At 47.7% G+C, this 23,845-nt stretch overlaps 1 protein-coding gene across 4 annotated transcripts in view; it reads right to left on the reverse strand.

Annotated features, from left to right (window-relative positions):
* The window catches only part of SLC41A3 (solute carrier family 41 member 3), a 94,900-nt gene that overhangs the window by 52,990 nt on the left and 18,065 nt on the right, over window positions 1–23,845 (reverse strand). For 3 of the 4 annotated variants that reach the window (XM_042962594.1, XM_042962582.1, XM_042962590.1), the window contains exon 3: window positions 2,156–2,263. The exons of the other annotated variant lie outside the window; for it this stretch is intronic. In XM_042962594.1, coding sequence (XP_042818528.1) covers window positions 2,156–2,263 — 108 coding nt within the window. The remainder of the gene's footprint in view (window positions 1–2,155; window positions 2,264–23,845) is intronic. 4 annotated transcript variants of the gene reach the window in all.

Here is a 23,845-nt window from a genome sequence, read left to right on the forward strand (position 1 = left end):
AATTCTTCATCATTATGTTTTAATATTATGCAGTTACCTATAACTGACAGACCAGGTTAATTGGCTTTGCATCCATCACTATTTTCAACTCTTGTGGAATGCCCTAAGTCAGCACAGTAAAAGAAGCAGGTGCACAAAAATGTTCCTCTTGCCTTCTTGAGAAGGCTCTGATTCCTTTCTGTGTATTTAGCCCAGATCACACTTGCTTTGTCTTGCATGTGAATTGCAGATCTGTTGGCTTGGTCTTTCCTATATGTTTAACAAGAACACAAGGGTTCCTGAAAGATTTCCTATAGAAGGCCAGCTCTATTGTAAGCTTCCCACTGTGAATTCTATTGTCTTCAAAATTCATTAAACAGCCACCTGTCCAACCATCTTCGCTGCTAGCCACTCCAAAATATGTCTGGTTTTGGAAACCCTAGTTCCTCTAAGCAGTGCCTTCTGCATATGTAATAGCACTTGTTGGTGCCAGAGTGCTTGGGTTCTCATCTCTGTTACTGTGTCCCGCTTCTTTCTTCCTCCTGTGCCATCACACAGTGAGCCTCAGAGCCCCTGTTTGTTCACTAAAGAGGCAACTCCAGCTGAAATCACTCTTAAAATCTTATTACAACCTAGAGTAACTTTTCAAAAGATGTTTCTTTTTCCTGAGTCTGTGTTTCTTTTTTTTTTCTTGCAAATTTTTCTTTGTGTTGAAATTCTAACATGAACCTTGGGTATCTCTCTGGGGTACAGTGAAGTCCAGTGAAAGCCATCTTGTCTGTTTTGAAAACAAATATTATATAACCTCTGGTAATTCTTTTTCTGTATTAATATGGACGTTCTTGAGTAATTAGGGTATTCATTATTGTACATGATTGCTTTGTGAAATGTGCAAATGAGATCATCCATGCAGCCTTGTTTATTTCCTCTGGTTTCTAGTGTTATTAAAAGCACATTCTATTGTAAATAAATAAATAAATAAAATTAAAAAATAAAATCAATGGTTTGAAAGATACCTCTTTTCCAACTGTATTTTGTAAATGATTATTTCTAGTTTGTACACAGAAATACACTTCTGTACTTCCTACCTTCTGGAGGCCAGGAGTCTGAAATGCATCTTATGGGGCAAAAATCAAGGTGTCCACATGGCCTTACTCCCTCAGAAAGCTCGAGGGAGGGATCTGTTTCTTCATCTTCTCCAGCAGGTAAAGCCACATTTCCTGGCTATTCCTCCAACTTCAAACCCAGTGGCATAGCATCTTCTCTGACTTGACTTCCCTCACATGGCCTTTGCTTCTGAAACGTCCCTGTCCCCCCCTTCCTAGAGAGCCTTGTGATGACACTGGGCCCATGTGGATAATCCAGGATCATCTCCCGTGTCCAGGTCCTTCACTTCATCCCACCAGCAAAGACCCTGTCCACATAAGAAACTATGCACAGGTCCCACGGATTAGGATGTGGCTCTTTGGGGGCCACTGTCCGGCTAGCCACCCCTCACCCACTCTCCAGGCAGGCCCCACCTCTTTCCCTCACTATTCCAATTACATCACTCTTCTTTCAGTTTCCTGACTACAACATACCTACTCTTGCCATCAGCCTTGTTCACATCCTGAACGTGAAATGGGTTTCACAGAAGGGGAAAGAGCATTCTGCATAATAGAAGGAAAAGAACTGCAATTCCCAGGATAGCTAGGAGGGGTAGAATGAGTGACAGCCCAAGGGACAGAGTGAGTTAGGGAGTCCTGAGAAGACTCCTCTGCTGACGGGGCATTTCAGAGCCATCATAGAAAAGAAAATCCTCTAACAGAGATGGATGATGTGGTGACGAAAATCCTGTTTCATCTCTAAAACCCTTCAGTAAGGCTGCATTGCTCATTATAGCTTCTGTGTGAATGTGTGGAGCCAGGCTCTGGGACACAGCAGGTTATAGGAGAAACCAAGGGCACACGGGGCTGAGCCTGGCCCTCACCAGAAGTCCAGTTGTGCTGTGGAACAACAGATAGCAGGCTATGAGGAGCGACCAGGTGGAGCATCATGACAGAACAAAACCTCTTGACACCTGTCTTTTCGGAGAGGCAAACCCACCTGTCTAACAAGGCTATGAGGAGAAACTGGGAGGTGCCCATGTGTCCGTCCCTGGGAGGCAGGTGGCCCAGATGCTCAACTATCTACTTACAGCAGTGGAGAGTCGTGATGCCAGCGTCATTTCCAGGTTCCCCTTCAGGCCCACCAGGGGTGGCACCAACGTCAATAGGTCTTTAACCTCCATAAACACAGGCCAGTGCTGGTGGGGAAAGAGTAAGATCAATCCAAACACACATACTGGCACATCTTCGAAATTTCTTAAGAGAAGTTGTGGCAACTTCAGCAGCTAGGAAACCTGGAGGCCAGACTGTGTCCGAGCCTGAATGGCGGGATCCAGCCTGCAAACACAACATACCCAGGGTGGCCCATGTGTCTGTAGCAACAGGAACAAGTCACCAGTTTCAAAGCTGGGAGATTTCTCATGAATGGGAGAGCTGGTGAGAACATCTGGGACAAAGGAGTGACACAGATTTTCCGGTGACCCAGAGTATCATGTGGGGACACTGGATTTGTCAAAACAGACAGAATGTAGCTCTATCCAGGTCTCTATCAAAGGTAAAAGATTAAAAAAAGTATGAAAGGGGGGCACCTGGGTCTTTCAGCCAGTTGAGCGTCTGACTTCGGCTCAGGTCATGATCTCACAGTTCGTGAGTTTGAGCCCCACGTCGGGCTCTGTGCTGACAGCTCAGAGCCTGGACCCTGCTTTGGATTCTGTGTCTCCCTCTCTCTCTGCCCCTGCCCCACTTGTGTTCTCTCTCTCTCTCTCTCTCTCTCTCTCAAAAATAACTTCTTTGTGAGGTGAAAATTATTCCCACCAATTTATATGCAATTAGATTGCTTATCCCCAACCTACCCCCATCAATTTTCAATACCTCATCTGATTCTATTGACTTAATTTACCTCTCAGTCCCCTATAGATTTCTGTGATCCCTACGCTAAGAGCTCCTCCGGGTTTTAGAATTCTAGACCTAAAACAACACTCCTACTGTGTCAGCTAGGAGATAGGAGCCCTGGGGTCTGGGCCCTGTTGCCTGAGACTGAAGATATGGTGGGAAGGGAGGAGAATGGGGGTAGAGCCCAGAAGAGTCCTCTAAAGCAGCCCAACAAAACATCTTACAGGGTCTAGAGTGAAAGGGTCAGGCGTCCTTCATGTCCTCAGAGAGAGGAAGAGCACTCATGGCTGCCGGTTCCCTCTTTCTTTTTACCTCATTGGCAAAGCTGGGAAATTCAGAATCCAATCCCAGCTCTGATGGAGCTATGAGTCTACCCTTCTCTGAAAGTTCAGAAGAAAACCATGTCACCAGGCAAGAAGGTGCTCCCACTGTCTGTCAGCGGCCTCCAGTGGCTCCCAGGCTTCCAGAAGCATTTGGCCCCTGTGCAGCTATCTCACCAGTGTGCCACAGCATGCATGGAACGGAAGTCCCTAGCCCAGTTCCTGGCACAGGCACCCCTCCCTGGGCTCCAGCCTCCCCTGAGGCCGGCATCCTCTACCCCAAGCCTCCTCTGGCCTCCCACCTCAGCCTGCTCCCAAGCACCTTCATTTTCGCTGACACACAAGACCAAGTCCCCACCAACTCAAGTGTAAAAATAAATCCCCTCTCTCTGCATCCCATCACAGAAGCTTGCCCTTGTCTTCCTCAGCACCACTGAACGTAGTGAGTCTTGTTCTCACCCTCTCAGATGCTATGCTAGCTGCTGTCCCTCCCCACCCCATAGCAATGCCCTTTCCTTGGGCTCTTCTAACCTCCATTCCTCACTCCTTGGCTCTCTGAGCTATGGACCTCCCCTACCCCCAGTCCCAGCTGGTGTTAAGCTCCAATTGTGTGACAGGCACACCTCTCACTCCATGTCACACCTGTGAACTCACAACCACATTCCCCCAGTCCGAAACTGACCTCTGCTTATTCCATGTTGACCTCCATTGAGGGCTCCTCTTCCTGCTCCTGACCTCTTTTTCTTAATATTATTTAATTTAAAGAATTTTATTTCCTTTCTCCAGATAGGCAGGCTGCAAAGCTAGAAATTTTACCAAGGTCTAACAATAATTCTTGATTCTTCCAAATGGACACAGGCTTTTCAACTCTGGACCGTCCTTGGGTTACGTAATAGCTTTATGGAACTGATGCTCAAGAAAACAGTCCATCGTTTTCAAGAGGCCTGTCCTCTAACTCCACAGTTGAGAAACTCCCTGTTACAGAACAGACAGAGCCAAGCCAAGGGTAAGGTTAGGCTGGCATCAAACCACTTACTGCTCTGCGCACTCATGGTTCCTGACCCATCCATTCCAAGTCTGCTTTCTGCCAACAGTGGCTCCCAGAGGTCAGGAGACAAAAGGCTGTAGATCTCCTAACCTATTAATCCTGAGTCCTTCATGCTTCATCTTCGTTCTCCTTCCCTGCCATTTCCTCTCCCTCCCAAGGCTTCAGTCACCTTCTACTGCACACCCTACATGACCTCACCCACAGCCATCTCCATCCTCCCTACATTAACAAGCGGCCCTAAGGGGGTGAAGGGCAGGAGGAGAGCCTTTGCATCAGTCATGTGGGTGTGGGCTGGGACACAATGATGGCCACAGAGACTTGAGAAGTCACATCTAGACACATCAGGCACCATATAACCACCAGGGGTCTATTATGGGACAAAGTCAACTAACAGGGAAGACTAAAGCAGAAAAGCAGTAGGACCCTGGATCCTCGCTGACACTGTTAATCCAGGGAACTAACAAGTACTAGAGCAGTCTGATCTGTAGCCTTCTTTATAGGAATCCTAAATGACTCTAGTCACTTGGAGTTAGGGTTTTCTGACTAAGACATTGTGCTCTGTGCTGGTGATGCTCGACATCTCTGGCTCAGATCTGTCTTCTGAGCACCACACCTGCCTACCCAACTGCTGACTGAATCCTGACATCCCATGGGCCCTTCAAAATCAGGATTCCAGACTTGACCTTCCTTGCCCAGACCCTTTGCCCTGCCCACTGTGGCTCCAGGCATTCTTGCTCTTCCAGCAGGGACTTAAGTAACCCCTTGTGTTCCCTGACAGCCTGGCATCCAAGTCATGGTAACTGTCTTAATTTCCACCACCACTGCCCTCTCTGGCAATGCTTCAAATAAATCTTATGAGGGGCACTGGGGAGATCAAAATCAGTCAGAGTTAGTAATGGTTCTTGCACTCGCAGGGCTCTGATACAGCCACAGCTTCCCAGCTCTTCCCTGTGGCCTTCACCCTGCTGCCACAGTTCAGTTCTGTTACAGTTATGACCCTGTCACTCAGCCCCTTGGCCAGTTCTGATCCTGGGCATACACCCAATAGATTTGTCCCCTCAAAACATACAAGAAATAGACAGGAATGTCTATGGTAGTATCATGCTTCAAAAACATCCAAAACTAATGCCCAGTATTAGAAGGCAGAAGACTGGTTTAGGTGGGGCAGAGGATGGAGGAGCCCACTCGGGGCTGAAAATGCTCTTGACCTGGATGGGGATTACACAGGTGCATTTATCCTGAGATGGTCATTCAAACTGTACACATAACACGTACAATTTTCAACACATCCATGATATACTTCAATAAAATACACATGTATTTTAAAATAACGAGGACAAAAAACAACAACCCCTCTGCACTCAGCATACAACTTGAGCAGAGCAGACAGCCCTTCTCACAGGCTGTCCGGCACCCCACCCCATGACCATGGCCAATTGCTGTTCCTCACTCCTTGCAAATGCCCACTCATTTGTCTGTATCTCTGCACACACGGATCCCTTTGCTTGGACTGTCTGCTCTCTCTCACATCATCCCAGAAACTATTATATTATCCTGTAAGGTCCAACTCCGACTGTCCTACTAACTGCAGATTCTTTGACTCCTCTGGGAAAAATGAACTGTTCCCTCTTTCTTCACAGGCAAATGTCTGCTCACTGCTCCACTCCCTTAACACTGGCTCGTGGGATGAAGCACCTGCCTCACCCCCTAAGCTACAAAAGCCAGGGAGGCAGAGACAGGTCTGTTTCTGCTCACCATTGCACTCCTGGGGCCTGAGAGCAGCTAACACAGAATTCAACAAGATATGCTGAATGAATAAACGAGGAACCAGATGAATGAATGAATTCATCTATCCTACTCTGTGCTCAGCTACCAGCTGCTCAAAAGCAGACACCCTGTCTGATTCATCTCTGATTCAGTGAAGAAAGACTACATACACTCTAACAATTACAACTGCTGTCACTGTCTCTGGTGCCCACGGGTCTACATAAACCCCCAAGAAGGCCTGAAAGGATACACATGACATGATAATAGAAGCTTCCTCCAGGGATGAGATTGAGGGCTGAAATACTTATTTTATAAAAAAGAGAAACATGGGCTCCTGGGTGGCTCGGTTGGTTCAGCATCCAACTTTGGCGACTTCAAGCCCTGCATTGGGCTCGCTGATACCAGCTTGGAGCCTGCTTGGGGTCCTCTTTCGCCTTCTCTCTCTGTGCCTGCACCCCCACCGCCACACTCAAAAATAAACATTAAAAAAAGAGAAAGGGAGAGAAACATTTATATATACCTTACTTGTGTATCTGAAAAATAATTTTTTGAAAAAAAAAAAACTGAACTGATACTCTCTGGCCCCTTACTGGGCCCCAATCCCTGGACCCAACTATAGACTGACCCCAAACCCCATTAACAGAGAGACTCCTGACCCCAAATCTACAGTAGGTAAAATTATCACCTAACCAGTACTCTTGGGGCCAGCCCACTATGCCAGAGACAGCCACGAGGTGCCCCTGCCAGGAGGTTATCCCTGCTGCAGGCTCATGGGGCTATGAGGCCCCAGAATGTGGCAGCCTGGGTATAGTGGGAGCCAGGCCACCCTCCTATGTTATGGAATTTCCCCCTGGAACAGTGTTGACAAGGCTACATCCTGCACCACTGAGCGGGGGTGACCAGGGAGGTGGTGGTGCACGTGCAGGAGCCACGAAAACCTGAGTGCCCTTGAACCCCACCACACCTGGGAGTCACTGCACATTTGCAAACTGGAGAGAAAGAATGAGCTGGGTCTTCCAGGGCTGTTTTCTGTTCCTCCCAAATGCTGGGCCTCCCAAAGCTGGATGGCTCAAGGCCTGGATTTGCAAAGTTGCCCAAGTATGGTCTGGGCCTGCTTCCCAAGACATCCCCTTTTCTTCATGCTAGACTCCCAGATGGAGACTTAACACAGAGGTCAGGAAACGGCCCTCCAGTTGGACTTCCTCCTGGACTGGCCTCCTGTGTCACCCCTGCTGATGGTCGGGTACAATCCCGAGCCCTTCTTCCCCTGACATCCCATCCAATCTTCCAGACTCTGCTGAGATCCCCCAACTGACTGATATATAACCTCTCAGGTTGCAGCAACTGAAGGACATGCACTGTGGTATAGGGGCTCAAAACCATGTTCCATGAAGTGGCCATGGAAGGTCAAAACAGAGACACAGGGCAGAGTCTTTCTCTGGAGAAGGGTCTTAGGAAGGGGGTGAGAGACTATTAGAGCAGCCCAAGGGGTGAAGCTCTGAGGTGAGAGAGACGGGGATCTAGGTTGCAAGCCCAAATGAATGCTTTCTAACAGCAAGTTGGCCAGTACACAAAGGGCTGCCCTAGCCCCAGGAGGGGTGAGTGTCCCATCCACTTAAGTCTGAAGGCAGAGTCATCAAGAGCCTCATCCAGAGACCAGGGGACAGGGTGGGTGTTGATAACCCTTCTTCAACTCACACACAGATGCACAAAGAATGCTGAACTGTCATCAGGAAGGAGATGCTTTGTGGAACTGAGGAAGGCACTGCACTAGCTGCAATGTCCCCATGGGCTGCAAAACTAAATTTAAATTTAATTTCACTGATTAAAAAGCACATTACAGGGGCATCTGGGTGGCTCAGTCGGTTGGGCATCTGACTCTTGATTTTGGCTCAGGTCATGATCCAGAGTCATGGGATCGAGCCACACATTTGGCACTGTGCTCACAGCAAAGAGCCTGCTTAGGATTCTCTCTCCCTCTCTCTGCCCCTCCCTCCCTCACTCACGTACACACATGCACACACTCTTTTAAAAAAAATATAATAAAAGCACATTACATAGCAAGATCCCATATATTTATGTTTACACATTCTTGATAGACACACACCACGATGTGGATAGACATTATGGGCACCCTTCCTTCTTCACTTGTGCATATTTGCTAATTTTACTATCACACACTAACTCTATAAAAATGTTTAGGTAGACACAGCAAACCCTCAATGATTCAAACAGCATTACGTGAACCAACCCCAGGGCATAAAGAGACCAGGAGAAGTGAATGCCAGAGTGTGTGCTCGTTTAAGGGCCTCCCCACAATGCTTCTAATCAACAGAGACCACCACATCCCCACACTCGTCTGGACCCCAGCCCGGGATCTGGACCTTGTCCCCTCACTGAAGAGCCCCACAAAGATTCTGGGGACTGGAGGGAACAGTGCCCATCACCCTTGGAGTCACAACACGAAGCACACTGGGTGTCTCACCCTCACAACCCAGTGAGGTCGGTGCATTCATTAGCCCCATCTGTAGATGGGGAAACTGATACGGGAGAAGCTAATGAATTCCCTCAAGTAGTAAGTGAATGGCAGAGGATTTGAACTTCTCCAGGCCCTGCCTGATGAATCTGGAAGGAAAATGGTTTGAGCTAACGTGGTTAGTGTGGGCTGACCTTGGAGAGGGTCGTCAGAAGCTTCTTGGAATTTCAGACACAAGGCCCCCTGGAGGATCCTCCTGCTGGCACCACTGAGCCCGGGAATCCTGGGCTGCACCCCGACTCAGGGCCTCTGGTGTCCCCTGGCCTATCATATCTGTGATGCCTAGGGAGCCTGGTTTCCCACCCCCCTCCCCCCAGGCCCCCAAATGCCTGGTACGCACTTGGATAGTGTTCATCACCAGGCCGGCTGTCAACATGCCCAAGCCTGAGAGTAGAATGGGCACCATGATCTGGCACATGATAGAGAAGACGGTCTCAGGGAAGACCCCATGGGGGGACCGGGTGAGTTCACAGCTGAAGCCTCGCAACTTCTTGTCCTAGAAGCAAAACTGCAGGTTCAGCTGGGTGACCACCATGATCAGGCTGCCAACCACGTTCACAGGAGCAAGACGTCCACTTGTGTCCTCTGTCTTCCTCCTGCACCAGGATATGCTTCCAAAGATGTGCACATAGGGAACACTGCCAGTGCCCTGAGCCGCTGGCAGGATCCCCAAATGCCCCTCAGCCAAGGGCCAGAGCAAGCAAGGAACAAAGGCCAGTGTGACTCAGAGCCTCATGTGGGGCCTTGGCAAACTCCTGCTGTCTCTCCACCCCCTACAGATCAGGTTCTCCTCAGAGAGTAGCTGCTCTGTCATCCAGGACGTCCCTCAGCTAAGTCTCTCACAGTGACCTTGATAGCATCCAGCCTTCCAGCCTACACTGGCTTGGGCTAGACCCAGGGAGACAGAACCACATGAGGCCTGACCTTGGTGAGGGCCATAAAGAATCCTGCCCGCCTCTGCACACGCTCCCCAGTTGCTTCTACTCGTGGCAGACAAGGGCCTGGAGAAATCTCAGCCTAAAGGACCCACTCTTACAGCCCCCTGAGGAGTTTTATGCCTCAAGGTTGAGAGGGCTGCAGGTACCCAAGAAAGAAGCCACATCCTGTGATCATCTTGACTTCAGAATCCAAGGGCTCTTGACCATATGAAGAAGCTATGTTCACAGAGGAAATGCAGCCCTCTTTACTCTCAAGGGCCCAGAAAACTGACAAACACACTTGCAGGGGCACCTGGGTGGCTCAGTCAGTTCAGTGTCTGACTTTGGCTCAGGTCATGATCTGATCAGGTCATGATCAGGTCTGTGAGTTCAGGTCTGTGAATTCAGGCCCGGCGTTGGGCTCTGTGTTGACAGCTCAGAGCCTGGAGCCTGCTTCTGATTCTGTGACTCCCTCTCTCTCTTCCCCTTCCCTGCTCATGCTCTGCCTCTCTCTCAAAAATAAACATAGGGGCACCTGGGTGTCTGAATTTGGCTCAGGTCATGATTTCGCAGTCTGAGTTCGGGACCTGCATTGGGCTGTGCTGACAGCTTGGAGCCTGGAGCCTACTTTGGATTCAGTGTTTACCTCTCTCTCTGCCCCTCTGCCACCTATGCTCAGTCTCTCTCTCAAACATAAAATAAACATTAAAAAATTTTTTTTAAAGATGCTTCTGAAGAGACTCCACTCTCATCCATTACAAAGGTTAGACCAGCCCTGATACCCAGCTTACTGCCCCCTTCCAGAGAGTAGGCTTGGATATCACCTTTGACTGCCAGCAAGTCTATTGTTGGGTGTGCACTGGGCATTCCACAGGTAGCAGGGATGGAATGTCAGGCATGAGGGTTGGCTGGAACAGGGATCAAGGTCACAGCCAGAAGAAGCCCAAGGCTGAAGGTCAGAAGCACACTCACCTACTGACCCTGTGGGACTTCTCCTGGACCATGCTCCTGATATGAGCCTCAACTTCTGCTCCTGTTCCTAAACCAGGGCCCTCTTGGGCAACCTCCTGGTTCCCCTCTGTTGGATAGTCTATCCCACACTCAGGTCCCATCCCCTTAGCCTGGAGTTCACAATCTAGATCCTACTGACCTCCCCAGGCCTATCCACCTCTCTCCCAACTCCAGCCAAACTTCTCCAACAACTATTTTCCTCATGCCCCAAATATTCCTCTCTCTACATCTGTCCTCAAACAATTCATTTGCTCATTCATTCAATAGATATTTTTAAGCCCTTCCTTGGAGCCAGACATAATGAGCTCTAAACTTCTTGGACATTCTCCCATTGGGAGTTGGAGTTTCTGTCTCCTCCCTTCAACCTGTGACTGCTGGACCAGTAGAACACAGTGGAAGAGACACTGTGTCAGTCTGGTTCTTGAGAAACAGTCTCCGCTTCCCATCTCTTGAGATCCTCATACTTGAAACCCAGATACCATGCTATGAGAAAGCCCAAGTAGTCACACAGAAAGGCCACATATGACTGTTCCAGCTGAGGATCCAGGTGACAGCAGCAACTGTCATGTCATGTGAGTGAGCTAGCCTGGATTGGGTACAATGCTTAGCAAGCCACCCCAGCAGATGCTGCACACAGCAGACATCCATTCTCACAGAGCCCTATTCGAACTGTAGATTCATGATCAAACTGAATGACTAGCTTTAAACAAGCCACTAAATGTGGATGCAGTGTGTTGCATAGCAATAGATAATTGGGACATCTGGGGAACCTCATCTCCACCCTTTACTTTTCTCATCTCAGAGAAACTAACAATTTCCAAACCTCTCTCTAGTCCAGACCCCTCCCCTGAGCTTTCAGGCTCTGTGTAACCCCTGTATAACTCAATTAGTCTTTCAAGTTTGTTCCTTCCAACTCCTCCCCCAAGCCTCTTGCCTCAATAAATGGTTCTGCCAGAAGCCCAAACTGCATTCTGACTGCCCATTCCCCGACCAACTCAACCCCACATCCAGTCTACCGGTCCCCATGTCTTCCCCTCCTCTCCAGCTCATGGACACCACCTTCACCATAGCCCTTAACTACCTCCTAACCCTTTTGTCCACCAAAAGTAATACCTGCTCTTTAATATCTTATATTATGTCTTCAAGTCACCTGCTTGCCCAAATATCCTCAATAGCTGTCAACTCATTACCTGAGAGAGTTCAGATTTTGTGGCCAGACATTCAATGTCTCTCACAATTTGGGGGGGAAAGCATCCTTTTGAGCCCTCTTTCTGCCTAGTACATGATCATACACCGCATGCCTTAAAAGGAGCTTCCTGTGGACCCTCACATGGGCTGTGCCTATGTTCACACTACTCCCTCTGCATGTTCCATTCGCTGCTCAGGCCAAACTCTTGCCAAACCTCATGGCCAACTGAGGTGCCTTCTCATCTCTGAGGCCATTCCAGTGTCCTGGCCAGAGCCTAACATCTTCCCCAGAATTACCAAAGCTCTTTTTTGAACCTCTCTGAGGGAAGTCCACATATGCCTAATGACACAATGAAATGTACATACATCAACCCTCCCATCCCAAAGTGCACTCCTCTTGAGGTGGAGTCTGGTTGATTCATGGCCACAATCTTTTAGAGCAGGGGAAAGTATTCATTCACTTACTCCACAGATTAGTACTGAGGGCCTTATGTTTGCCAGACTCTTGGTCTAAGTGTTGTGGTACATCTGTTAGCTGAACAGCACGTACTTAGAGCTTTTCAGTGTGGCAGATAATCATAAAAATGGAAATGTAATTATGACCTGTGATAAGTGCTCTGAAGGAAACCCAAGGAATGGGAGCAAGAAATGAGGATCAACCAACCATACACAGCACCCAACGACCTGCAAATGAAGGAATGAACAAATGAATGAAAGATCTTCATTCCCTTGTGTACCCATCTGTGCCTCTCACTGCCCTTTCACACTGATTTCATGTTCAATCACCAAACTCTCAAAATATCTCTAGGATATCCAGCAGGAAGTAAACCAGTTTTGCAGATGAGAAAACAAAGGCCCTGAGAGGGGTTACCCAAGACCACACCCCAAGTCAGTATCAGAGGCAGGACTAAGACCCTCAGCTCCCAACTCTGGGGGCAGACTGCCTCCACCACCCTCCATGCTCTCAGTTCCACACCCTTCTCCTGTCTGATGCTGCCTGCATCTGTGGTTTGGGTTCCTGTGTTCAAACAAGAGTCTGAACCAGGAGGAGGCAGACACAAATGGCATATTTCAGAGAAAAGAGTTGAGAAGTTAATTGGTTTCAGACAGAAGCACTCTGGGCTGGGCTGGTTTCTCTGGACACTGACCACACGGCTCCCACAGAACTCAGCTGGAGGGACCCCCAACAAGCGATTGCTTTCTTCTGACTTCAACAACTCCTGTGATTTAGTTTTGAATGTGGTCAAACATCCTAATACAATGTATAATCATACACAGTGGGCCTTGAACCATTCTCATCAGTACAGAAGATATGGAAACAGACAATAATTTACATAATTCCATATAGAAAGAGATTTCTGATTAAGTAAGTTCTTAATTATTAAAAAATATTTCTAATTTCTGTTTAAAAAACCAAATGAGAAATTAAGATAAATGCACACACACATAATACACACACACGCAAGTAGTGAAGTTCAGAAGGATAGTCATCAAGATGCTAAGAGTGACTATCATTGAGAAGCAGAATTTAAAATGACCTTTATTTTATAATGTTCTAACATTCTATTGTGATTACTTGCTTTTATAACCATCAAAACATAAACTGTCACCAAAAATAAATAAAAGATGTCATTACATGAGAAAGATTACTTTCCCATGCAACTTGAGAACAAAATACGTCAACATGGTTTACTGGGTCAGAATCCAGAAGATCAGGAATGTAATTTTAAAAACAGCTAGCACAGGAGAAAAGCTCAAAGACCTTGAACTAGATTCTGGGGCTGCACTGAGCAGCAGATGGAATCTGGGTCAAGCATTAGGTGGTTTCCCGGATGACCATGAACAAGGCCCTGCCCCTGTACAGGCCTCTAAACTCTAAACATGAGAGGTGGGACTGCATCAGTGGTTTTCAGTCTACTCTGCCATCAGAATGACCTGGGAGCTCCTGAAATGTGTAGCCCAAGCCCAAGCCCAGACCAAAGAATCAGGATCCCAAGGCCTGCGGCATGACCTACTCATCTATTCCAACCCCCTTGATTCTTTGGGAGTGTGTCTTTGGAGGACAATTAGGAAGGCCTGCAGAGGGTGGGCAGAGAGCGTTGGAATGCAGATCACCATTCCTGGCTTTCATTTCTGATTCTTCAGTGGGAACTGGGTGTCTTCCCAGAAGCACACCTTCTAAATGGCCTCCTATTCCTTTCATGGGCATCTTGAGCCTGGGCTGGTTCTGAGCCAAAATGCCAATCTTAAAAGGCCTGAATTCTTCCTCATCCTGTTAAGGTCTCAGAGATCAAGCTGATTACATTCTCAATAATGGAGGGCTTCTTCTTTACTTCCCGCTTCTGATGTCGCTGGCAGAACCCACCCACAGGTGAAAACACAGAACCAGAGCACTCATGCCTACCCAGGGCTGGCTGTCTTCAAGCACTTTCTCCAAGCAGCTCCTTCATGTCACTCAGGCATTCTGGGACCTCCCTCTCCAAGGTTGAGACACAGCTGGCCTTCTTGCCTCATAGCTCTTTCTGCTAACACTCACTAATGCATCTGCTACCCTCCTTGCTTGACTGTGATGCTGTGAGAGTGGAGCCTGGCTCTTGTATCCCCCACAGGGTTCAGCATAGTGTTGGTCCTCTCTCCCCCACTGCTGACACACATGTGTTGCATTAATGAGTGAAAAAACAAATATATATAATCATAGAAACAAAGAAAAGAAGAAACCCAATCAGCCTTCTGTAGGTTGAGTGGTGTAAGGCCCTAAAATTATTATGATCTGCTGCCTTGACATGTGGTGAAACCAGGAGGGCCTCACAGGGTCTACCTGCAACTTCCCCTCCCCCTCTTCTCCAGTGGACAAGGTCCCCTAGTCAAGCAACGGTCCTTACCAAGGGGACCAGGCACAGTTCCCACTTATCCCTGAGTAGGGGGTTTTAGTTCCTGCCGGCCCACAGAATTATTCAAACAAGTCAATCACACCTTCCAATGAGAACTGGGGCAACTCATGCTATTGCTACTACAAAGCCTGCCTCCTGCAACCCCTCATGGTTCACTCTGCTTTCCAGTGCAACCCTGCGTGTCCCTGGGTGTGAGTTTGTGTGACCGATAAACTGTGATTTCCTCAGTCTAGTGTTGGGGTCATGTGTTTGGCCATCTCCATATGATAGGGTGGAAACCCCTCCTTCACCAACAGAATAAGGAGAGGGTGATTGCAGCAGCTGGCATCACAAACAGAACTGCCCAGCCCTGATAGAAGACGCCTGGTCAGCTTTCACTGTAACTGCTCTTTGCTGCCTGACTAGCTCCTGACATGGCCAGTGCTGCCTGGGATGGAGCCACTAACTGCTGGCCAGCTTGTGCATTATTAGCCTGTTCCATGTCCCACTGTCTCTCCCGGGTAATGCCATCTCCTCCCATCACCAAGGCAAGAACTATTGCCAACTGGCCATAGCCCAGCAGGAGGCACCTCAGGGCAATCTGTATCTGGCAAGTGCTCTGTGGCACTCCTGCACCTAGTCTGAATTATAAATTAAACTGCCAAGATGGGACCCCACGGAACACCCCCCTCCACCCAGCTAAAAATAAAATAGTTAACACAGCCCAATGTAAGCTAACACAGGGCCTTCAAGGTTTGAAATTTATCATACAAGACCTACTTGGTGATTACCCCCACTGCTTCTCCTTTTAAAAGTCCAATTTGGCCTGCTCTTAAACCTGGAAAGAACCTGCCACAGGGTGAATGACTGCATCCTTCATGCTCTGGTTCCATCCACTGTGGCCCCATACACAACATCCAATGTAACTGAAATTACTGACTCCCCCTGATCAGCACCAGTAAGGATTTTGCTACTATAGATTGGGCTAATATTTTCTGTTCAATGCCTATTTCCATACCCTCTTAGGCGCAGGTGACCTTCAACTCTGAACGGACACAGTAGACTTTCCAGGTTATCACGGGGTACCTCAACCAGCTCTGGCACGCACGGTCTTGCAGGCAACATCTTAACTGCATGCACCTTTCTCAAGGAGCACAGGTCTAAAGTTACATTATGATGTCCTCCTCCAGGGAGACTCATGTGACACATTCACTAAAGGCAAAACACTCAGAAGCTCGCAAAGAGAGGATGGGCCATTACTCCACATGTGGGGCAAAGCCAGACACCTTGGCAAATTCCTAAAAATTATTTTGGTAAACCGAGGGCAACTCCATTCTTGACACTATCAGAAAACAGCCATTGACTCTCAGCACCCACACTGTTAATAAACTGTTCATAGAAGCCCAACACCTTGTAGTCCTTTTTGAATTCTGGAGGCAACACAGTCCTCCTCTGCACATTTGACTTAGTCCATTTATGCTGTCACTTGCAAAGGAGGCTGTTTTAAACAGATACCTCCAACAAAAGGCTCTAGAATCTGTCCAAATTAAAGTCAACAGGCATTGCTATCAGTGCCCTCAAAAATTCCTTCACTGACAAAGCATTAGCAACCTCCTCTTATGCTTCTTGGAGTCCTGGACCACACACCTATAATGGATATATGTTGCCCAAGAAGCCCTTGGGTGCAAGAAAATATCCTCCTTGCCTAACTTTACACCAACTGAGCAGCAACTGCTGGCTACATACTGGGCTCTCCTGGAAAGGGAGGCTCTCACAGACCCTGGCCTGTGACCCTCCCTACGCAGCAGACCACTGAGCCTTGGGAGGCATAGCTACTGAGGACTCAATACAGGATAGAGTCAAACTTGGACTCTCTGGCATATGCCACTACAGAAGGATGCCTCCTCTGTCCTTCCTTAGTCCCTTGCCAGATGCTACCATACCAGAGGAGGTCACCCCTCCCCCAGTCCCCTTGGCTATGTAGGGAGCCCCTTTGACATTAACCTAGTGAACAGCAATGGACTTTGTATACTTATGGGTGGTATGACCACCATACTACATCATGGAGCTCAGTGGAATGTTTATGTCCCTGATAAAGGAAACAACTCACCCAACAGTCAGCAAAAGTGGCCAAATTTAGGCTGCCATTTTAGCACTGGATGCTCTGGCCAGAAAATGGTTCCATCTGCAACTTTTTACAAACTCTTGGGCCACTGCCTAGGAGCTGTTCCAAAACTTTTACGCTAAGGAACTAGGGCACTCTTGCCTCAGAGACACCCAAAATATAGGTCAAAATCACAGATGTCTTCACATGCACTAAGGCCATAATACAAGGCCTCACCAGGACACTGCTTGTCCTCCTTATTTTCCAACATTACAGGTCGTGGCCAGCCCTCATTTTGCTTCTGAGGACACACAGTGCTAGCTCTACAAGAAGGACTCAATAAACTCCCACCTCCTCTGCAGACCCTGAGCAGCCAGAAGAATTGAGAGGCACACTGGTCTCCTCAAACTTAAGCTATGAGGTGAAAAATAAGCCCCAGTGGGGGTTGGAGGTTGATTAATGTGGTATTGTTTGAGTTTTTTCTTGTTTTTTTTTTTTCTTGAGAGAGAGAGAGAGAGAGAGAAGAAGAAGAAGAAGAAGAAGAAGGGGGAGGAGGAGGAGGAAGAAGAGGAGGAGGAGGAGGAAGAAGAAGAAGGGGGGGGAGGAGGAGGAGGAAGTAGAGGAGGAGGAGGAGGAGGAGGAGGAGGAGGAGGAGGAAGAAGAAGAAGAAGAAGAAGAAGAAGAAGAAGAAGAAGAAAGGAGGAGGAGGAAGGGCTGAGGGAGAGAGAATCCCAAGCAGGCTCCACACTCAGCGCAGAGCCCAACATGGGGCTTGATCCCACATTCTGGGATCATGACCTGAGCTGAAATCAAGAGCTGGACGCTCTTAACTGACTGAGCCAGCCATGCACCCCTGGCACTGATTTTAATCAGATTTGTGCTCCTGGGGATACAAGCTATCTGCACCCCAACACAAGCCCCTCCACTACCTTTATTGGCTGCAATGGGGAACCCTTATAAGTTCACCAGGGGGCCCTCTCCCTCCAGGTCAAGAGACTGCTTCACTTGCTGGGGGGATGAGGGGGTTCTTTACCTGCTCCCTAGAAGTCCCAGTCACCACCACGATTTAAGTTGGTGTCACGGCATCATGGGGTCAATGTGGTATGAGGCCTAAAACTAGCAGTATTATGTGTTGTGACATGGGGGGAAAGCAGGAAGGCCATGAGGAACCTAACCATAAGTTCCACCCCGCTCTGTTCCCACAACCCTTCCTATCCCTGAGGAGCGGGCTCTGTCTGCTTCCCTGCCGGCGTGTGAAGGAGCCAGGCACACCCTTCTTCAGAAACAGGGGTGGTGGAGGGTTCCCCCACCGATAGCACACAGTGTTCCCCAAGCCCATGCAGGCTCACTCTGCTCCCAAGCGCTCCTTTCTGAGGGCCCTTCACAGCATCTGCTGTCCCCCTCTCAGGTTAGGAGTATATGTAATAACTAATGACCTGCTGTATTTCTCAAGTCCAAGGCCGGATGCCCTATATTCGACCATCCCCACAGCTCAACGATGGGAATCTATCCCTCATCAAGGCTGGCCTCATACCCTGTGGCACTCAGTCCAGGCTTCACTCCCTTCCCTCACATAACTCTCCATGCCCTTGCTTCTCCCCTCCCATCAGCCCCTTGCCATCCTGCCTTTCTAGAGGGCTCCGTGTCTTTGCTAAGGCACCATCCCTGCCAGACCCTTCTTCCTCTTTACCCCCACTCCACCTCCATGGGGCCCACGGTTCCTGACCACTCTGCAAACCAGCATGATGTCTGTGGACCACCAGTTTGAATTTCTGCTACATGTAATACAAAGAGATCAGATTCATCACAAAGAATGGGGTTCTTTCTTCTTCCTATATACACATTCCCAAAACCCTGTCATATATGCTGCCCTGTGTGGGCACCCAGGGGGCTGGAGAACTATATGAGCGGCAGCTTCTATTTCTAAGGAGGACACTGGCATAGAGCCTTAAAAGAAAGAGTATTAATCTCACTACATACACAAACAAAAATAAATAAAAAATAAACATATGTACAACAAAAACCATCAAAAGCAAAGTCAACAAATAGAAAAATGAGAAACATATTTATAATCCATATCACAATTAAAAGGTCAATTCCCCTAATATATAAGAAGCCTTCAGGTGCCAGTAAAAGGATAACCACTCCATAAAAATACAGGCAAAGAATAGAAGCAAACATCCAAAGATATTCAACTTCACTTGCTAATGTAAGAAATACAAATTGCACTACCCAGCAGGCAGCCCTGGAGAATGATCTCTAAGGATCCCTGCCTCCTCTACTGACACTGGGTATAATCCCTTCCCCTGAAACGCAGGCTGAACTCAGTGACTTGCTTCCAGCCAAGAGAAGAAAGATGTTGCTTCTGTGGTAAGATTTACAAAAGGTGGTTTCTGTCTTGCTAGCGGACTCTATTTCCTTCTCAGACTGCATGCTTTGATGATGCTGCCATGTTGGAGATGTCCAGTGAGGAAAGAACTGAAGGTGGCCTCTGGGTAACATCCAGCGAGGAACTGAGGCCCTCAGTCCAACAACCTGTTGGGAGCTGAATCCCTCCCACAGCCTATGAGCACCCTGGGATGATGCCACAGCTGTGGCTGACGTCTGGACAGCAGCTTCCTGAGAGATATGGAAGCAGAAAACCTAGGTCTCCTGGATTCTTGGCCCATGGCAGCCATGAGGTAATAAGTGAGTACCATTTTAAGCTGCTAAATTGGGGGATGACATGTTTCATAGTGATAGAAGCTAATACAGTGTACAAGGAAATGCAATTTTCCATCTATCAGATTGTTAAAGATCACAGAGTTTGAAAATAAACTATGTTGCTAAGTATTGGCAAGCAGGCATCTCCCTATGGTGCTGGAGGAAGTATAATTGGTCCCACCCCAAGGGTAGGTGATTCGGTGATATATCTATCAAATGCATGATGTTTTGACCCAGCACTTGTACTTGCAACATGTACCCTACTCATGTACTCCAGCATGTAGCAAACATCAAGATTATTCACTGCAAGGGCCTGTAGGGGGCTCAGTAGGTAGTCATCCTGACTCCTGAGTTTGGCTCAGGTCATGATCTCATGGTTCAGGAGTTCAAGCCCCAAGTCAGGCTCTGTGCTGAGCGTAGAGGCTGCTTGGGGTTCTCTGTCTCCCTCGCTGCCCCTCCCCTGCTCTCTCTCTAAATAAACAAATTTAAAAAGAAAGATTATTCACTGCAGCTTTCATTAGTAAGACTATTTTAAGGTGTTGTTATGAGCTGAATCATGCACCCCTCCCCCAAACTGCAGTCTTAACCCCCAGCACCTCAGAATGTGACTGTATTTGGAGACAAGGCCTTTAAAGTGGTATTAAATTAAAATAAGGTCACAAGGGTAGGCCTTAACCCAATACGACTGGTGTCCTTACAAGAAAAGGAAATTTGAATGTAGACATGCACAAAGGAACAACCATGTAAAGAGACACGGAGAAGGTGGCTATCTGCACGCCTCACAGAGAGGCCTCGGAAGAAAGCAGCCCTGAGGACACCTTGATTTCGGACTTCTGGCTTCCAGAACTGAGAGAAAATAAGTCTCTGTTGTTTAAGCTGCCCGATCTATGGTCCTTTGATATGGCTGCCCTAGCAAACTAATAATTAAGTTTAAAAACACATCAGAAAAGAAATGGTTAAATAAATTCTGGTATATTTGTATAATGGAATACTGAACAACCATTTCTAAAAAAGGAAACTTTTAATGTATCTATAAAGAATATTGTAAAGTGAATATATTGTGTAGTGAATATACTGTATAGCTATACTGTGAGGTGAAAACACCAAAAGTCAAGAGTTTGTATATGCCAAAACTTGAAAAAAAAGTGAGCAAAATATACAGAGACAGATGAACAGATATAGATATTTGTTTGTACGTGCATAAAATATCTTTAGGAGAAAACAAAACCAACTGGGGCCCAGTGGCTGCCTTGGTATAGACTGGGGACCTTGTCCCTGTGCATATTTGTGAACCTTTTACATTCTGAACCACAGCCTCTTTTCTCAGGGAGTTCACATTCAAGCCAGGGAGAGCATCAGATCCTGCACATGGTAAAAGGAAATGGCAAATATCCCAACATCTATAGAAGGTGACATGCTGGTGAGGCTAGCACCTCAAGAAAGGCTCCATGTAAGGCTGTCCATGTGAAACGGGGTGGGAGGGATGATGGGAGGCCTCTTCCCTCAGGGTTGGTGGGAAAGAAGGCACAGGGAGGGGGCAGTCTAAGTGAGGCTGGGGGTTACCACACAACTGACTAAAGCCAGCACCACTGGACAGAGCGGACAGAGGTCTGTCCAGTAGTGCTGGCTTTAGTCAGCTGAGCCAGTGTGGCACCACTGACTGTTTTCACCTTCCCGACAGAACCAACTGTACACAGGAACCCATCCACAGGGCAGGGGACCTTCTCCTCTTCTCAGCTCAATCAAGCCAAGCCAATCATGGCCATTCCATTCTCTTTCCCAATTTTTGGTTTTGAAATAGGACATGCTCAAATCTGCCAATGAGAAGTTGAACAGTTGTGTTGGGGATAACCAGGAAAGGTTCCCTGTGCTTAAGAAGGAGGAACCAGGCGTAACTGGTGGCTCAGTCGGTTAAGCTTCTGACTCTTAGTTTCAGCTCAGGTCATGATCTCACAGTTTGTGGGATTGAGCCTCACATTGGGCTCTGCACTGACAGCGAGGAGCTTGCTTGTGATTCTCTCTCTCTCTCTCTCTCTCTCTCTCTCTCTCTGTGTGTCTCTCTCTCTCCTTCTCTCTTCCCCTCCCTGCTCACTCTCTCTTTCCCTCAAAATAAATAAATAAACTTTGGAAATGAGTAAGAAAAAGGAGAAGGAACCAGAGCAGAAGACCGATTTTTCTCCCTCTGGATATGATGGGGCTGTAAGGCAAAGCCAACTTTGGCTGCTGACTCGGCAGGAACTTGGAAAGATCCTGGTTCCTTGGAGTCATTGTGGGCCGGTTATGGTAATACTTTCCAAGCCTGGAATTACCCATCTTGGAAATTCCATTTTGGGAGATGACAGACTTCCTTCTTATTTAATCTACTACAGGTGTTTTTTTGGTATGTGTGGCTGAAACCATCCTAACTGATACAGCCAAGGTGAGCTCAGGATGTCTGGATGCCAGTTTGCGGAGTTTGGATTTTATTCCACAGTCAGTAGAGAAATCAACAGAGGTTTTAAAATTCAGATCTGCAAGGCACCTGGGTGGCTCAGATAGTTAAGCTTCTGACTCTTGATTTTGGCTCGGGTCATGATCTCATGATTCATGGGTTCAGCCCTGCATCGGGCTCTGTGCTGACAGTGTGGAGCCTGCTTGGGATTCTGTCTCTCATTCTCTCTCTCTCTCTCTCTCTCTGCAAACATGCAGGTCTCTTTGTCCCTCCCCTGCTTGCTCTCTCAAAAAATAAACTTAAGAAAATAAAAATAATAAAAATAAAATTCAGATCTGCATCATGGAGTTCCCCCTGAGATGGCAGTTAGGCCATGACCTTCATGTGGATCCAACAAACACATGAAAAAAACTGTAGAATGGGTATTTCTGCCTAATTTTATCCTCTTGAATTGTTGCACTGACAGAATATCAATGACAACAGGAGTTAACAGCAGTTAACCTTCACTGCCTAGTGCCAGGCCCTGTAACTTCCACTTCACAGACCTCGTAACAAACTTCTGGGCTCATTTCTAATATACAGAAGAGAAAACAGGGGAACAAAGAGCAACTTGTGTAAATAATAAAAGTCAGACTCAAACCCAGTTAGACTAGCTCCAGAGTCTGGACTCTCAAGCAATTCAGCTCACTATTATACTGACTCTCCCTATATAATCTATAAACCTGTGTGTATACACTCTAAACCAATGTGTGTATGTTTAGGGGGTTGATATATATGGATGCATATATAAATATATAAGTGTGAGGTGTGTGTGTGTGTGTGTGTGTGTGTGTGTGTCTGTATAGGGGGGTCCCAGTGACACCATACTGACATAACATTCAATAAAATAGGCATCTTGCAAATCAGTGGTATTGAGAATGGACTGCAGGGAACAGCACCTGAAGTAAGTAGGGCGGTGAGGAGGCTGGGACACTGAGGTGCTCCAGAGGCTACCGCAGTGCTGACTAACCATGTCAAGAAAAATGTGGACTAGGTCACCAGGAAAAAGGAGAGGGCTGAGGGGTCTGGAGGGCACAGAGAGACCAAACATGCAGGCAGAGACTGAATCAGACTGGGATAGGTGCTCTGGTTTAAGAGACAGCCATCCTGGGGCCAGGCAAGGTCCAGGTGGATTCTGGGAGTGAGCTGGTGGTCACTGGTGTTGTGACGTCATGAGGAACTAGACAGCTGGGTACTGGAAGGGTCTTTGAGAACTCCAGACTGGAGCAGGGCCAGGCAGGTGGTGGAATGCAGTGGGATGGTGGGGACTGTGGCAAATCAGAGAACATGGCCGCCTGGAGGCGGCTGCAACCATCCACTGTGCAGTGAGAGAAAGTGGGGCCAATTATGCGAGAGTTGCCAAGTTTCAAGACAAAACAGAAATTCAGACTTTTACATAAAATCTCTTGATTTTAGTGTTAGTTTAAAAAGAATTTAGGGGCGCCCGGGTGGCTGTCTGTTAAGAATTCAACTTCAGCTCAGGTCATGATCTTGTGGTCCGTAAGTTTGAGCCCCATGACGGGGCTCTGTGCTGAGAGCTCAGAGCCTGCAGCCTGCTTCAGGTTCTGCATCTCCCTCTCTCTCTCTGCCCCTCCCCTACTCACACTGTCTCTAAAATAAAAAAAACATTAAAAAAAATTTAGGGGTAGGTGACTCAGGCAGTTAAGCATCCAACTCTTGATTTCAGCTCAGATCATGATCTCATGGTTAATAGGTTCAAGCCCCACATCAGGCTCTGAGCTGACAGTAGGAAGCCTGCTTGGGATTCTTTCTCTCTCTATGCCCCTCCCCACTTGCTATTTCTCGCTCTCAAAATAAATAAATAAACTTAAAAAACACTTTTTAAAAATTTAAACCACCAGCCTTACTGCTAAGTGGTAGAACTGGGACTTAAATCCATGAGGGGCAGGGCCTAGGTCACCAGGCACAGAGCCCCTGGAGCACTGAGTGAGGC

This window comes from Panthera tigris, chromosome A2 (genome assembly GCF_018350195.1).
Source record: "Panthera tigris isolate Pti1 chromosome A2, P.tigris_Pti1_mat1.1, whole genome shotgun sequence".
In the NCBI taxonomy this organism is placed as follows: Eukaryota; Metazoa; Chordata; class Mammalia; order Carnivora; family Felidae; genus Panthera; species Panthera tigris.